General features: G+C 35.9%; 1 protein-coding gene across 6 annotated transcripts in view; it reads left to right on the plus strand.

The window, feature by feature from the left end:
- SLC4A4 (solute carrier family 4 member 4) overlaps positions 1 to 14,781 on the plus strand; it is a 457,437-nt gene that overhangs the window by 350,146 nt on the left and 92,510 nt on the right. For all 6 annotated transcript variants that reach the window (XM_059385129.1, XM_059385136.1, XM_059385120.1 and 3 more), the window contains one exon: positions 3,221 to 3,291. In XM_059385129.1, the coding sequence (XP_059241112.1) occupies positions 3,221 to 3,291 (71 nt within the window). The remainder of the gene's footprint in view (positions 1 to 3,220; positions 3,292 to 14,781) is intronic.

Consider the following 14,781-nt stretch of genomic DNA (forward strand, 5'->3'; position numbering starts at 1 on the left):
AGGAGGATCAAGAAGTGAAAATCCAAGGAACATAAAATGAGCAACCTGTGAAAACTCCTTGAAACCAAGCGGGGGACACAGACTATCCCAGGGACAATTGGCTAATTCTACATTAGCCAGATTCCTACGGCAAAGACTTTCTTTGCTTCATAAGCCATGGTGCTGAGCAAACAGTGAAGACAGAGTGCAGTGTGTTTATGCTTTTTTATTTGACCTTTTCAGAATCCTAATTAAGGGTATTACAAATTCTATACACGTAGATCATTCTGCACTTGGTTGCCAAAATACATGGATCCAAATGGTGACCAGTGGCTCTCATAGACCAAACTCCCAATTGGAATTGATCATTTCCTCTTCGGTGAGCTTAAAGAAATTTACTTTTAATCTTGCTTATGGACTCTACAATATTCTGCCAATATGGATTTATGGAAGTGCTTGTTTGAATATTTACTTTGAAGTTCTCTTGAAGCAACTACATACTAAAATAAGTAGGAAAGGCATATACTTTTTATGGTCCTTTTGATACAGTCTTTGGGATTTTTAGAGCCAGTATGTTTTAATGGCTTGTCTCAGAGGAAAACTGGAAAGATAAAAGGAATTTAGATGAGCAGAATTGATGTGTATCTAGAACTTGAAAGTAGTTACTGAAAGTTCAGATTGGAATCCTATTTTAGTTCACTTGTGGCTTTATTATCTGTCATTCATTTCACAAAAAAAGGAGGCTTGGATATCTTTCTCTTTCACTCCTACTCCTTGTTTCTATGCAGAGAAGTATGTTGCAAAAAGACCTTCACTCTCTTGTGATAGGAAGCTCATAAAATTGCATTAAAGAATCTTGCTCAGGAAGAACAGCTTCCCAGACCCCATCTAAATAGTGCCTGTGATTTCATATACGCTGTTTTCTTTCAAAAGCTCAGACCAGAAGACATTTCAGCTCAAAGTTGAGATTTACAGCCCCTAACGTTGGAGAGTATTATCCCACCTTGAATTCTGTGGCTGCAAAAATCAAATGCTGGGTAGGAAAAGAAAAAACGCCAAATGAGATTTTGGTACCGATTCTATTTCTGGTTGACTCTGCAATCCTGGGCAAGAAACCTGGCATATCTTGCCTCAGAGTCCTAGTCAACATAAAGTGGGTATAAAAATATATCTGTTACATGCTTTCAGGTGCTTTTAAGTGAGCAAATGGAATAACAAAATGTACTTTAGGCTTTTTTAAGCAAAATCATAATAAAAATTTAGGTTTTGTTAATGAAAAGCCACTAACATCTTCTAACTTCTGGGAATGGATTCACGTTTGGCTTTACTGTTCAGGCCAAGCATCCTTTAGCCTATTTTGATTCTTTCCATGACCTGCAATGAAATGGAATAAGAAAACAGTTTTACTAAGGAAGTAGGGGGTGCCCTAGCAGCTGCGAGCTTTAGACGAAAAGTTTAACAATTCCAGAACCTTCAGAGATCAGAATGGCTTCCAAAATTGAGAAAAACTAGGGCTCAACTAAATGTTTTCTCCCTTTTATTTGTTTTCCTTTTTTCACTTCTTTTGCCTTTATCTGCTCTCCTTTGTTTCATTAAATGGTTGATATTCTAGCCTTATTTATTGACAGTAAACAAGTATTTTTTCAGCTTTATTGAAGTAAAATTGACAAAATTGTTATGTATTTAAAGTGTACAAAATGATGATTTCATATATGTATACATTAGGAAAGGATTGCCACCAACTTAATTCATATATCCATCACCACACATTTTATTCTATTTTATTTTATGCAGTTTTATTTTATGAACACTTAAGGCCTACGCTCAGCAAATTTCAGTTCTGTAATATAGTATCACCAGCTGTAGTTACCACGTTATACATTAGATCCTCAGATCTTGTCCTCTTATAACTGAAATTTTGTACCCCTTTACTAACTTTTTCCTATCCACCCCTACTCCCTGGCAACCACCATTTTACTCTCTATTTCTATGAGTCGTACTTATTTTTTATTTTATTATATTTTCTAGATTCTACCTATAAGTGACACCAAATGGTATTTGTCTTTGTCTGGCTTATTTCAGTTAGCACAATGCCCTCATCCGTATTTTTGCAAATGGCAGAATTTTCGTTTTTTCAAGGTTAAGTAGTAAGCAAATATTTTTGAGTTCTTGTTGGTTGCATGCCAGACCGGGCAGATTCTGGGGAAAAGTGTGAACAAGACCTGCCCTTTCTGTTCTTTCCTCACAGATCTTATATTTTAAATTTCAACAGTCAAATAAATCTGTTTGTTTCTTCTTAAGAGCTTATGTAGGTAGGACCTAAAACATGGCAAGCTAAAAGGACAGTCTGGGGGCTTGGAGGCTGGAGGGGGCAGACAGAAGGGGACCAAATAACAATTAGCAAATTGGATGTTAAATATGACACTCAGAGACAAAAACTTAAGTGTCATTGTACAGTATCTCCACAAATTACAGCTATACTCTGAGTAACAGATTATCTTATAACACATAAAACTTCATGTAGTAGGAAAAAGCTTTATCTGATAAATAACATTTTAATTACAGAACTCTTTTTAAATACTGTTTTAATTTTAGACTCATAGATTTTAAAAAATGAAATGTTTCCAAGAGGAGAGTTGGTTTAATAAATTAATTAGATTCCTCCAAAAGTAAACTCTTAATAAATCTATAAATCATGCCAAATTATATAAAAATAATTTTTTTAAAAATTAGATAAATATTTATTCCCATTATATTTATATGATTGATTATGTATTTGAAAGATTTTTTGTTTTACCACATTTTGCAAAGATACACTTTCTCATATGCAATCCAAAGTTCCCAAAATCCCAAATTAGTTAGTGAAATGCCATGTTGTGAGATTTGACTACATGAAGCCAGTGATCAAATTATTCACTTACTAATATCCATTTATTTCACAGGCAAAATATATTGAGTGCCTTTTAGTAATGGTGAAGTGTTTTCCTTTTTCTGTCTGAAACAAATCGTAATACAATTTTTAAAAAATATTTGCCATTGTTTCTTATCAAATTAAAATACAAGAGATGTGTCTGTATCTTTGGTAATTTTTATTTAAGTGAAAGGTAACTACAGTTACAATAAAGAAAAATTCATTGGGATTTATTTTATTGTTGAAGACATGTTAATGCCTAGCTTAGCTTTGCAAAATTAAGGTCATTTTTATATTGTTTTTATGGTAAAAATTGTCTTTTTCTTACAGTTAATATCTCAATATCTAATGACACTACATTGGCCCCAGAGGATTTGCCAACTGTTTCTTCTACTGACATGGTAAGTGTCTTAATATTTCAAGTCATTTGCATATTGTATACACTAATTATAATATTCATAACATGATGTCTCCTGCCCTTTCCACCATCTGAGCTTGAATACAACTTCACAAATCAGTGATTGTGGATGGGCAAAAAGAAACACTTTTCTTATTCTAGTCAGCTTTTTTTTTTCCGTTTTAACTCAAGTGAACATTTACCCCTACAACATGCTTTTTAAACCTTCTTAGGAATTTAACTACTATATCCATTCATTGTCACCTTGAGGTATTTTCACAGGGAAAGTGAGGGCAGTCGCAATGTGAGAGCATGGTATCCTCTCTCTGTTTCTAGTACGATTAAGAATTCTTCTGACTACCCCAGGGGTACAAATACAGTGTGTTTAAAAAATAATATAAATAAAATAAAATAAAATACAAAAAAAAAAAAAGAATTCTTCTGACTACCAAATGGTGTTGTGTTCTCCTCACTAAGAGTGATTGTAGCAGGACATTTCCCCTGTCACTTAGAAAGGACTGTGCTTCTGTCACATGATATCCTTTCCCATGGCTTGTAACCAAGGACCTTTAAGAGACTGGAACCAAGCTTTAAAAATGAGCTGTTTTGCATGGAAGGTCACACACTGGAGGGAGACTTTTGTGTTGGAGAACAAGGGAGAAGTGCTGTTTCAGGCTTCTAATTGTGTTGCTTCTACACTGGATATGGAGTCTTACCAAAGAATATCAATCTCTCGGTTATAAAGACAGAAACCATAATACCTTGTATTGAGAGAGCGCCCATCTCTCAGGAGACCAGAACACTTCTGCGGGTGTTATGTAATGAGTGCCCACAACACCCTTTCAAAGATGATGTTTTGTATCTTTCCTGGACAACTCTCACTTGACCCTATTTCTCTCTTGTTTTCATGTTTTGTGGCTCTCTTGACTTCTTTCCTTACTGTTAAAGTTCTCCCTGATTTTCTCCAAACTGTGGCTCTTTTTTTTTAGTCTTTGAGCCAGCTAGCCAAGTGCCTAAAAGAACTTGATTAAAATACAGAGGAAAATAGTTCCTTCCAGACTTGAAATAATTTAACTTAAAGTCTAATTAAAAATTTAAAAAATATATAATTAATTAATACCATAAGTTAATTTGCAATTAAAAATTAATAAAACACTTCCACTGACTTATAAAGAGATTATTTCTAACTTAATTCCTTTTGTAACTAATCAAGGAAAGCTTTAAAATTAATGAATTTTTAAGCCCTGTCTTTGGGCAAATTCTGGTGTGACTCTAGTAATTGGTATATAGTTATAAGATGTCACTATAAGATTTATGGAAAACAAATGGAAATTGTGATTGACTTCTAGTATGACTATTATAGAAGACATAAAGGAACAATAATGGTTACAATTTAGCTACCATTCACAGGGCATCTACTAGAGACCAGGTGTTTTACACATATTATGATCATTAACACAAACTGCCATGTATAATTATGTTCATTTTATAGATGAGAGAAACGAAAGCTTTAGAAGGTAAATAACCTTTCTTGCTCTCGGTCACATAGCCGTCAATTATTAAAACAAAGATTTGACCAGAAGCCCGAGTGGTTCTAAGACCAGTGATATTTCTAGTACACTGTGATGCTTCAGTGTTTGCAGATGGAAACGTCTACAATTTCAGTTCTTACGCATGTTCTGTACTCCAGGACAATAGTCCCCTCGTGTGTATCAGTCACACGCCTTAATTAAAATGTTAAGTTGTTATGTTTGGCACCTCTAGAGAAGAAAGTAGGATAAATGTGTGTGTGCATATGTATGTATGTAATTCTGAAGAACAACTTCTATTCTGTCCATCATTTCTCCTTTTCGATCCATATCAATGCCTTTAGGTATGCTTCGCTTGAATACACACACACGTAAACACACACACACAATTTATATATTTATGTGATCCAGAAAAGAGTTTTAAAGAGGTAATATGATTTGTGATCACCAGTAATAACTGCCATTTGTTGAGCACCTGCTAAGGGCCAGGCTCGTCACATTGTCTATAATCCCAAGAATAACTTTTGAGTTATTATGTTACCTGTACTTAAAAATTTTTTAAAAATTCAATTCAGTTAAATATAGTATATTATCAGTTTCAAGGGTAGAATTTAGTGATTCATCAGCCTTATATAACACCCAGCGCTCCTCCATCATGTCCTCTCCTTACTCTCCGTCACCCAATTACCCCATACCCCCACCCTCCCCCTTCCTGCAACCCTCAGTTTGTTTTCCATAGTTAAGAGTCTCTTATGGTTTGTCTCCTTCTCAATTTTTATCTGATTTTATTTTTCCTTCTCTTCCCCTATGTCCATCTATTTTGTGATGTTACCTGTGTCCTATGAATGGAATCGAAGCTTAGAAAGGTTAACTGTCCTTCCAAAGGCTGTATCATCAGTATCTGTAAAATCATGATTTCAACTCAGGGCTTTCTGACTCCAAAGTCTGCCCCTTTCCATTATTTGGGGAAGCAGAATAGTGTTTCATGTAGAAGGACTTACAGATACTGAGTTCTCATGCCCGGTTTCAAACTTAGGGATCCACTGCTTAACAGGTTTTGGTAGCTGCCCAGTTTCCCATTCGTGAAGTGGCAATGAGAGTAGTACTTTATCTCACTGGCTCTGCAGAAGTCTGGGACTTAGCATGGTGGCTGGCACATACTTATTCCTCAAGCAAGTTAGATACTATAATTATTCTGTTTGGGTATTTTTATCATTTCATTAGGCCATGTTGCCACCGGAAGTCAGGTCTGTGGAGAAAATAAGTTGGATGTCTCTGTTCTGACGGGCGACTGGGCCCTCTCTGTGTTTGGCCGTGCTAGCTCTGCTACCCTCAGTCTTTCCTGGGACACAGAGTCATCAAGGATATAATCTCCTTCTTTTATTCAGCCATAATTAGAGTATGAAAGAAAGTGCTGGAAAAGTGACATGCAGCCCTGGGGCACCGGCAAGGCTCCGTCTCACAAGGCTCTGAGAACATCCTGTCAGATGAAGGAAGGCTTTTTCTCTTCAGCTTCATTAGCACGAAGACAACTTTTCTTCTTCATAGTAGCAGTGTGTTTTCAGGAAAAATAGGCACTAGAGCATTTAGACTGCCTGGAACTCTAGAATAACCATCCCTCAAGATAAAAAAGACAGGTTTTCCTTTATTTCCATTCATTGTTGGATTCATTATGTTTTTAATGCTTCTCACCTTCATCAGTTTTCCTGTAGACTTATAGGTAGGCATACCCTTTCAGCCTGCAAACAAAATTCTTTGAAAGGTCCTTCTAAAACTTTGAGACCAGCCACAGCTTCTCCACACTATATGGATACAGGGAGTCTTAGGATCTGCTGGCTTCAACTTAGCAGCTCTCAGAGGGAGAGACCAGATTTCACAACATCAAAGCTTTTCTAAGGAAGTGATTAAATAGATTAGTTGCTTTTTGTTTTTCACATTAGATTCTTTTTTTAAAAAATTATTAAATTTGAGATGCACTTTAAAACACACAGTTCTTACGTGGTCATCATGATGGGTTTTGACATTTTATAGACTCATGTCATCATCACCCAACACAGGGCATGTATAGAACATTGCCATTCTCCCAGGAAATCCGATGGGGAATGCTCTTTGTCTTATGTTATGCCTCAGCTTCTGAGCCATGGGAGATCTTTCTTTGCCCAGCTACTCTGTCCCAGCCTTCAGAGGGCAGATGCCTTATAAAGGCCTGAATGCCTGAATGCTTCAGAGGGGTTTGCTTCCACTCTCCTGCCCTGCTTCCCATCTTAGGAAAGTGACTTTCTTACATTTGGTAGGGGCTCTGTATCTAAGGGGGGAGTTCTCTCAGCTTTCCTGTCAGACCTCCCACCTTTTGTATACGACCTGTGCACTTAGCAAGACCGTGAGAAAGTTTGGTGAATGGATGCAGGCTGAGTCTAATGCCTAGGGCTCCTTGGACTTCTGATCTATCACCCCAGTCTATGTGCAGCCATTAAAAACTCATTGAAAATTTGACTTATTTGTCCATACCTCCATCTGCAGAGGCTTTCTCTTCCATGTGCTGCTCTGGCACGCACAGGGCAGCCATGGAGTTCTTCTCTCCCATGAAGGTCTTATAATTTTTTAGAGTTTATTTAAGTTTCTCTATATCCTTATCTCTCTGGTAGATTTTTAGAAACTATGACTTTATACCTTATCCAACTTGTTGGAGAGGTTAGAAGTGACCCTTTTTTTTTTTTTAAAGTTTTTACTTAAACTCCAGTTAATTAACATACAGTGTAATATTAGTTCCAGGTGTACAGTATAGTGATTCAACACTTCCATGCAATGCCTGGTGCTCATCACAACAAGTGAGCTCCTTAATCCTTATCTTCCTCCCTTCTGGTGACTATCAGTTTGTTCTCTATAGTTAAGAGTTAATTCCTTGCTTTCCCTTTCCCTTTTTTTTACCCCCTTTGCTTATTTGTTTTGTTTCTTAAATTCCACATATGAATGAAATCGTATGGTATTTGTCTTTCTCTGACTGTTATTTCACTTAGCATAACACTCTCTAGCTCCATCCGTGTTGTCATAAGTGCAACATTTTTTTTAATTAAAAAAATTTTATTAACATACAATGTATTATTAGCCCCAGGGGTACAGGTCTGTGAATCGCCAGGTTTACACACTTCACAGCACTCACCATAGCACATATCTTCCCCAATGTCCATAACCCCACCACCCCATCCCTTCTCCTCCCCAACCCCCAGCAAACCTCAGTTTGTTTGGTGAGATTATGTAAGTGCAATATTTTATTCTTTTTGATGGCTGAGTACTATTCCACAGTGTGTGTACACACACACACACACTCTTATATATAGCACAGCTTCCTTGTCCATTCATCAGTCAGTGGATACTTGTTTCCATAATTTGGATATTGTAGATAATGCTGCTATAAACATTGGGGTGCATGTATCCCTTTGAATTAGTATTTTTGTATTCTTCAGGTAAATACCTAATTGTATATTGCTGAATTGTAGGATAGTTCTATTTTTAACATTTTTGAGGAACCTCCATACTGTTTTCTAGAGTGACTGTACCATCTTGCATTCCTACAGTGTAGGAGGGGCCCCCCTTTCTCCACATCCTCACCAGCATTTGTTGTTTCCTGAGCTGTGAATTTTAGCCATCCTGACAGGTCTGAGATTATATCTCATTGTAGTTTTGATTCATATTTCCCCAAAGATGAGGGATATTGAGCATCTTTTCATAGTATCTGTTAGCCATCTGTATGTTTTCTTTGGAAAAATGTATATTCATGTCTTCTGCCTCTTTTTTATTGGATTGTCTTTTGGGTGTTGAGTTTGGTAAGTTCTTTATAGATTTTGAATACTAACCCTTTATCAGGTGTGTCATTTGCAAATATCTTCTCCCATTCGGCAGGCTACCTTTTAGTTTTGTTGTTTCCTGCACTCTGCAGAAAGGTTTTATCTTGATGAGGTCCCAGAAATTTATTTTTGCTTTTGTTTCACCTACCTCAGGAGACATATGTAGAAAGCAGAGGCTGTGGATGATGTCAAAGAGGTTACAACCTGTGTTCTCTTCTAGGATTTTGGTGGTTTTCTCTTACACTGGGGTCTTTAATCCATTTTGAATTGATTTTGGTGTACGTTATAAGAGAGTGGTCTATTTTCATTCTACATTCTATGTTTTAATCAAAGTAGAATCACCAGTTAGTTTTGATATTTCACAACACATACAGCTAGAGAAAACTGCTGCTCAAATGTATCCTTTAGATCATAAAGTAAGATTGCAGATTACCGTAAATCTGGCCTACTCACTGCAGGGAAAAAACCCTGGAGTACATTAAGCACTTAACCTTGAGACTTTTATTCGTAGAATTACCTTCATTTGTATATATGTAAAAAGGCCCATACTTTACCAGTTGAGCAGTATACCTAAGGAGAGCAATAGAGGATCTTTCATTTTTATTTATTTTATTATTTTATTTTTTTGCTTATTATGTTGTGCAGTGAAGCATATCATGTTTACATGGAAATGCTGTTAATCATAGAACTAAGAACTATTATAGTCTCATAAATTCTGCTTGGCAGTCAGACATGGAAGCAAAAGGGCTTTGATTTGATGTACCTTCAGGGTGATTTTAGGAGTTAACAGTCATTTTCATGGGAAAAAGAATGTCTTATTAATCTTCTTGTGCATAACGTCTTTGTGATTTTCTCTCACTGAGAAAGTTAAGTGCCATTCTGTCCTTAAATCCCCTTGAATATCACATGTTCCTACTTTTAAAAACATTATGGGAAGTTGAAAACATGCAGTCAAGTACAGAGAATAGTACAGCGAACCCCCACATACACATCACGTAGCTTCAATGAACATTTTTCTCATCCTCTCTCACATATGTATCTCCCACTTTTGTCATTGGGAGGATGCTATAGAATTTAAAATTTAAAAATTCATCCCCTTCAGTATACCTTGGATTTTAAGATTTACAAACAAATCTATTCAGTGTTAACAGAATAATTCTCTAGAAAGTGAGATCCAGAAAAACAGGTTGATATTTCTTTTTCATGAGATTGACCACAATTACAATCCTCAGCAACTTGGTCCCATTTCTCTTATTTTTTTTTTTTTAAACTATGCATTTGCACAGTCAGTCTGTTTTGGCTCACCTGGTCCACTCACTGTTAGTTTCTCCACCTGGTGAATATCCAGTAAATTTTGAAGAAAGGACGTACTGGATAAGTGAATGAGGTGTTGTATGTCCCTGAATCAGCATCTTTTCTCCTCTCCTTGTCTAATGCTTTACCTCTTGTTTTATGCCAGTGCAGGAAGAAATATACATCCAAAGCTTCTCATTTTTTACTCCCCTTCCACTCAGTTTTGTTACTCTCTCTGCCATTCTTTTTTAGTTTTGTTCTCTTGCCACTCTTTTTTCTACTCTTTGGAGTATGAGAGTTCTACATGGACCTGTCTTTCTTTTAAGGCTTAGCTTAACTTTTGTTTTCTCTGTGCTAAATGAAACTGATTAGTCCTTTTTCTGATCCGCTAATCTCTATACTGTTCATTCAGACACTTTTTTCACTGCTTTGCATTATTAGTTAATATTTAAGTGGACATATTTTATTTCTCCAAGGAAACTTTTAAAAATTTGTTTTTGTTTTATTCTTCTTTATTGCTCCCTTAACACTACCTTAGTTCCTTTATCTAATCAGGATCCAGTGCATTTTCTGTTTTCTTTTGGCTACATTTTTCTATTTTCCACATGCTGCTGTTACTCAGAATAGCCTATATCTTATTGAAATAGCCTCACCAGAGTTAGCAAACAAAATAAAACAAAAACCAAGGGTCCCAGTTGCATTTGAATTTCAGGTAAATAATGAATAATTTTTTTTAGTACAAATATATCTTATATATTGTATAGGTCATATTTATACTAAAAATATTATTCACTGTTTATCTGAAATTCAGATATAACTGAGCATCCTTTATTTTATCTGGTTATTTCACTTTATTATTTTTTTTTAATTTAAATTCAAGTTAGTTAACATATGTGTACTATTGGTTTCAGGAATAGAATTTAATGATTCGTCACTTACTGAAACCCCCAGTGCTAATTCCAACAAGTGCCTTCCTTTATGTCCATCACCTGTTTAGCCCACCCCCCCATCTGCCTCTCCTCCTGCAACCCTCAGTTTGTTCTCTATTTTTAAGAGTCTCTTATAGTCTGTCTCCTGTTTTTATCTTACTTTATTTTTCCTTCCCTTCCCCTGTGTCCATCTGTTTCATTTCTTAAATTCTACATGAGTGAAATTGTGTATTTGTCTTTCTCTGGCAGACTTATTTCTCTTAGTGTAATATACTCTAGTTCCATCCATGTTGTGCAAATGGCAAGATTTCATTCCTTTTGATGGCTGAGTAATATTCTATGCTCTCTATATAGCACTTCTTTATCCATTAATCAGTTGATAGACATTTTGACTTTTTACATAATTTGGCTATTGTTGGAAATGCTGTAAACATTGGGGTACATGTGCCCCTTTGATTAAGCATTTTTGTATCCTCTGGATAAATACCTAGTAGGACAATTGCTGAGCCATAGGGTAGTTTTATTTTTAACTTTTTGAGGAATCTCCATGCAGTTTTCCAGAGTGGCTGCAGCAGTTTCTGTTCTAATCAGCAGTGCAAAAGTCTCCTTCCTCTGCATCCTCACCAACATCTCTTGTTTTCTGAGTTGTTAATTTTAGCCATTTTGACAAGTGTGAGGTGGCATCTCATTGTGGTTTTGATTTGTATTTTGCTGATGCTGAGGGATGTTGAGCATCTTTTCACGTGGCTTTAGCTATCTGTAGGTCTTAGGAGAATTATCTGTTTTTCTTCTGCCCATTTTTTAATTGGATTGCTTGTGTTTTTGGTGTTGAGTTGTACATGTTCTTTATATATTTTAGATACTAATCCTTTATCAGATATGTCATTGCAAAAATCTTCTCCCATTATACCCATTACCTTTTAGTTTTATTGATTTTTTCCTTCATTTTTCAGGAGCTTTTTATCATGATTTGGTCCCAGTAGCTCATTTTTGCTTTGGTTTTCCTTGCCTCCAGAAATGTGTCTATAAGAAATTGCCAGGTCAAAGAGGTTGCTGTCTGTTTTCTCCTGTAGGATTTTGATGTTTTCCTGTCTTACTTTTAGGCCTTCCATTCGTTTTGAATCTATTTTTGTTTATGGTGTAAGAAAGAGGTCCAGTATCATTCTTCTGCATGCCACTGTCCAGTTTTCTCAGCATCACTGGGTGAAGAGATTGTCTTTTTTCCATTGGATATTCTTTCCTCCTTTGTCAAAGATTAGTTAGCCATACAGTTGTGGATCCATTTCTGTGTTCTCTATTCTGTTCCATTGATTTGTGTGTCTGCTTTTGTGTCAGTACCATACTGACTTGCTGATTACAACTTTTTAATACAGCTTGAAGTCTGAGATTGTGATGCCAGCATTTTGCTTTTCATTTTCAATATTACTTTGGCTATTCAGGGTCTTTTCTGGTTCCATATGAATTTTAGTGTTGTTTGTTCCAGATCTGTGAAAAATCCTGATCTTATTTTTATAGGGATTGCTTTGAATATGTAGATTGTTTTGGGTAGTAGAGACATTCTGTATTTTAGAAAATTTTAATAATATTTGTTCTTCTAATCCATGAGCATGGAGTGTTTTTCCATTTCTTTCTGTCCTCTTCAATTTCTTTCATAAGTGTTCTGTAGTTTTCAGTGTGTAGGTCTTCTACCTCTTTGGTTAGATTTATTTCTAGCTATCTTATTGTGCAATTGTAAGTGGGATTGATTCCTTGATTTCTGTCTGTGCTACTTCCTTACTGGTGTGTAGAAATGCAACAGACTTTTGTACCTTGATTTTATATCCTGTGACTTTGCTGAATTTGTGCATTATTTTTAGCAATTTTTGACGGACTCTTTTGGGTTTTCTATGTAGAGAATCAAGTCATTTACAAGGAGTGAACATTTGACTTTTTCCTTGCTGGTTTAGATGTCCTTTATTTCTTTTTGTTGTTCCATTACTAAGGCTAGGACTTCCAGTCCTATGTTGAACGGTGGTGAGAGTGGACATGCCTGTGATGTTCCTGACCTTAGAGGAAAAGTTCACAGTTTTTCCCCATTGAGGATGGTATTAGATGTGGGTCTTTTGTATATGGCCTTTATGATAGTGAGATGTGTTCCTTCTATCCCTACTTTCTTGAGGGTTTTTTATTAAGAAAGGATGCTGTATTTTGTCAAATGCTTTTTCTGCATCTTTTGAAAGGATCATATGGTTCTTACCTTTTCTTTTATTAATGTGGTTTATTACATTGTTTGATTTGTGGATATTGAACCACCCTGCAGCCCAGGAATAAATCTCACTTGATCATGGTGAGTAAACCTTTTCATGTACTGTTAGATTCAGTTGGTGAGAATTTTTGGATCCATGTTCATCAGGGATATTGGTCTGTAATTCTCCTGTTTAGTAGGGTTTTTATCTGGTTTGGAGTTAAGGTAATGTTGACCTCATAGAGTTTGGAAGTTTCCCTTCATTTTCCATTTTTGGAACAGTGTCAGAAGAATAGGTAACTATTCTTTAAATGTTTGGTGGAATTCCCCTGGGAAGTCATCCAGCCCTGGACTTTTGTTTGTTGGGAGATTTTTGATTACTGATTTACTTTCTTTGCTGGTTCTGGGTCTGTTCAAACTTTTTATTTCTTCCTGTTTCAGGTTTGGTAGTTTATATGTTTTTAAGAATTATCCATTTCTTCCAGATTGCCTATAATGTTGGCATATAATTTTTCATAATATTCTCTCATAATTGTTTGTATTTCTGCAGGGTTAGTTGTGATTGCCACTCTTTAATTCATGATTTTATAAATTTGGGTCCTTTCTCTCTCTCTCTCTCTCTCTCTCTCTTTTTTTTTTTTTTGATAAGTTTGGCCAAGGGTTTACCAATTAATTTTTCAAAGAACAAGTTCCAAGTTTTGTTGATCTACTTTAAAAAACATTCTATATAGGGATGCCTGAGTGGCTCAGTTGGTTAGGCAACTGCCTTCAGCTCAGGTCATGATCCTGGAGTCCCAGGATTGAGTCCCACATTGGGCTCCCTGCTCAGCAGGGAGTCTGCTTCTCCCTCTGACCCTCCCCCTTCTCAAGCTCTCTCTCTCTCTCATTCTCTCTCTCTCTCTCTGTCTCTCAAATAAATAAAATCTTAAAATAAAGGAAAAAAAATAAAAAACATTCTATATCATTTATTTCTGTTCTAATCTTAATTATTTCCCTTCTGCTGGTTTTAGTCTTTATTTGCTGTTCTTCTTCCAGATACTTTAGGTGTAGGGTTAGATTGTATAATTGAGATTTTATTCTTGAGGAAGGCCTGCATTGCTATATATTTCTCTCTTATGACTGCCTTTGCTTCATCCCAAAGATTTCGGACTGTCATATTTTCATTTTTATTTACTTCCATGTATTTTTTTAATTTTTTCTTTAATTTCCTAGTTAACCCATTCATTCTTTAGTAGCAGGATGTTCTTTAACCTCCATATATTTGTGGTTTTTTCAAATTATTTCTTGTGGTTGACTTTAACTTTCAAAGCATTGTGGTCTGATAACATACATGGTATGATCACAATCTTTTTCTACTTATTGAGGCTTGATTTGTGACCCAGTATGTGATCTTTTCTGGGGATTATCCTGTGTGCATTTGAAAAGAATGTTTATTTTTCTGCTCTAGGATAAAATGCTCTGAATATGTTTGTTAAGTCCATCTGGTTCAGTGTGTCATTCATAGCCCTTGTTTCCTTGTCGATCTGCTTTGATGGTCTATCCATTGCTGTGAATGGGGTGTTAAAGTCCCCCACTATTATTGTATTATTATCAATGTGTTTTTTTAAGTTTGTTATTAGTCGATTTATGGATGTGGCTGTTTCCAAGTTGGGGGCATAAATATTCACAAATTTT

This window comes from Mustela nigripes, chromosome 1, assembly GCF_022355385.1.
Source record: "Mustela nigripes isolate SB6536 chromosome 1, MUSNIG.SB6536, whole genome shotgun sequence".
Taxonomy (NCBI): Eukaryota; Metazoa; Chordata; class Mammalia; order Carnivora; family Mustelidae; genus Mustela; species Mustela nigripes.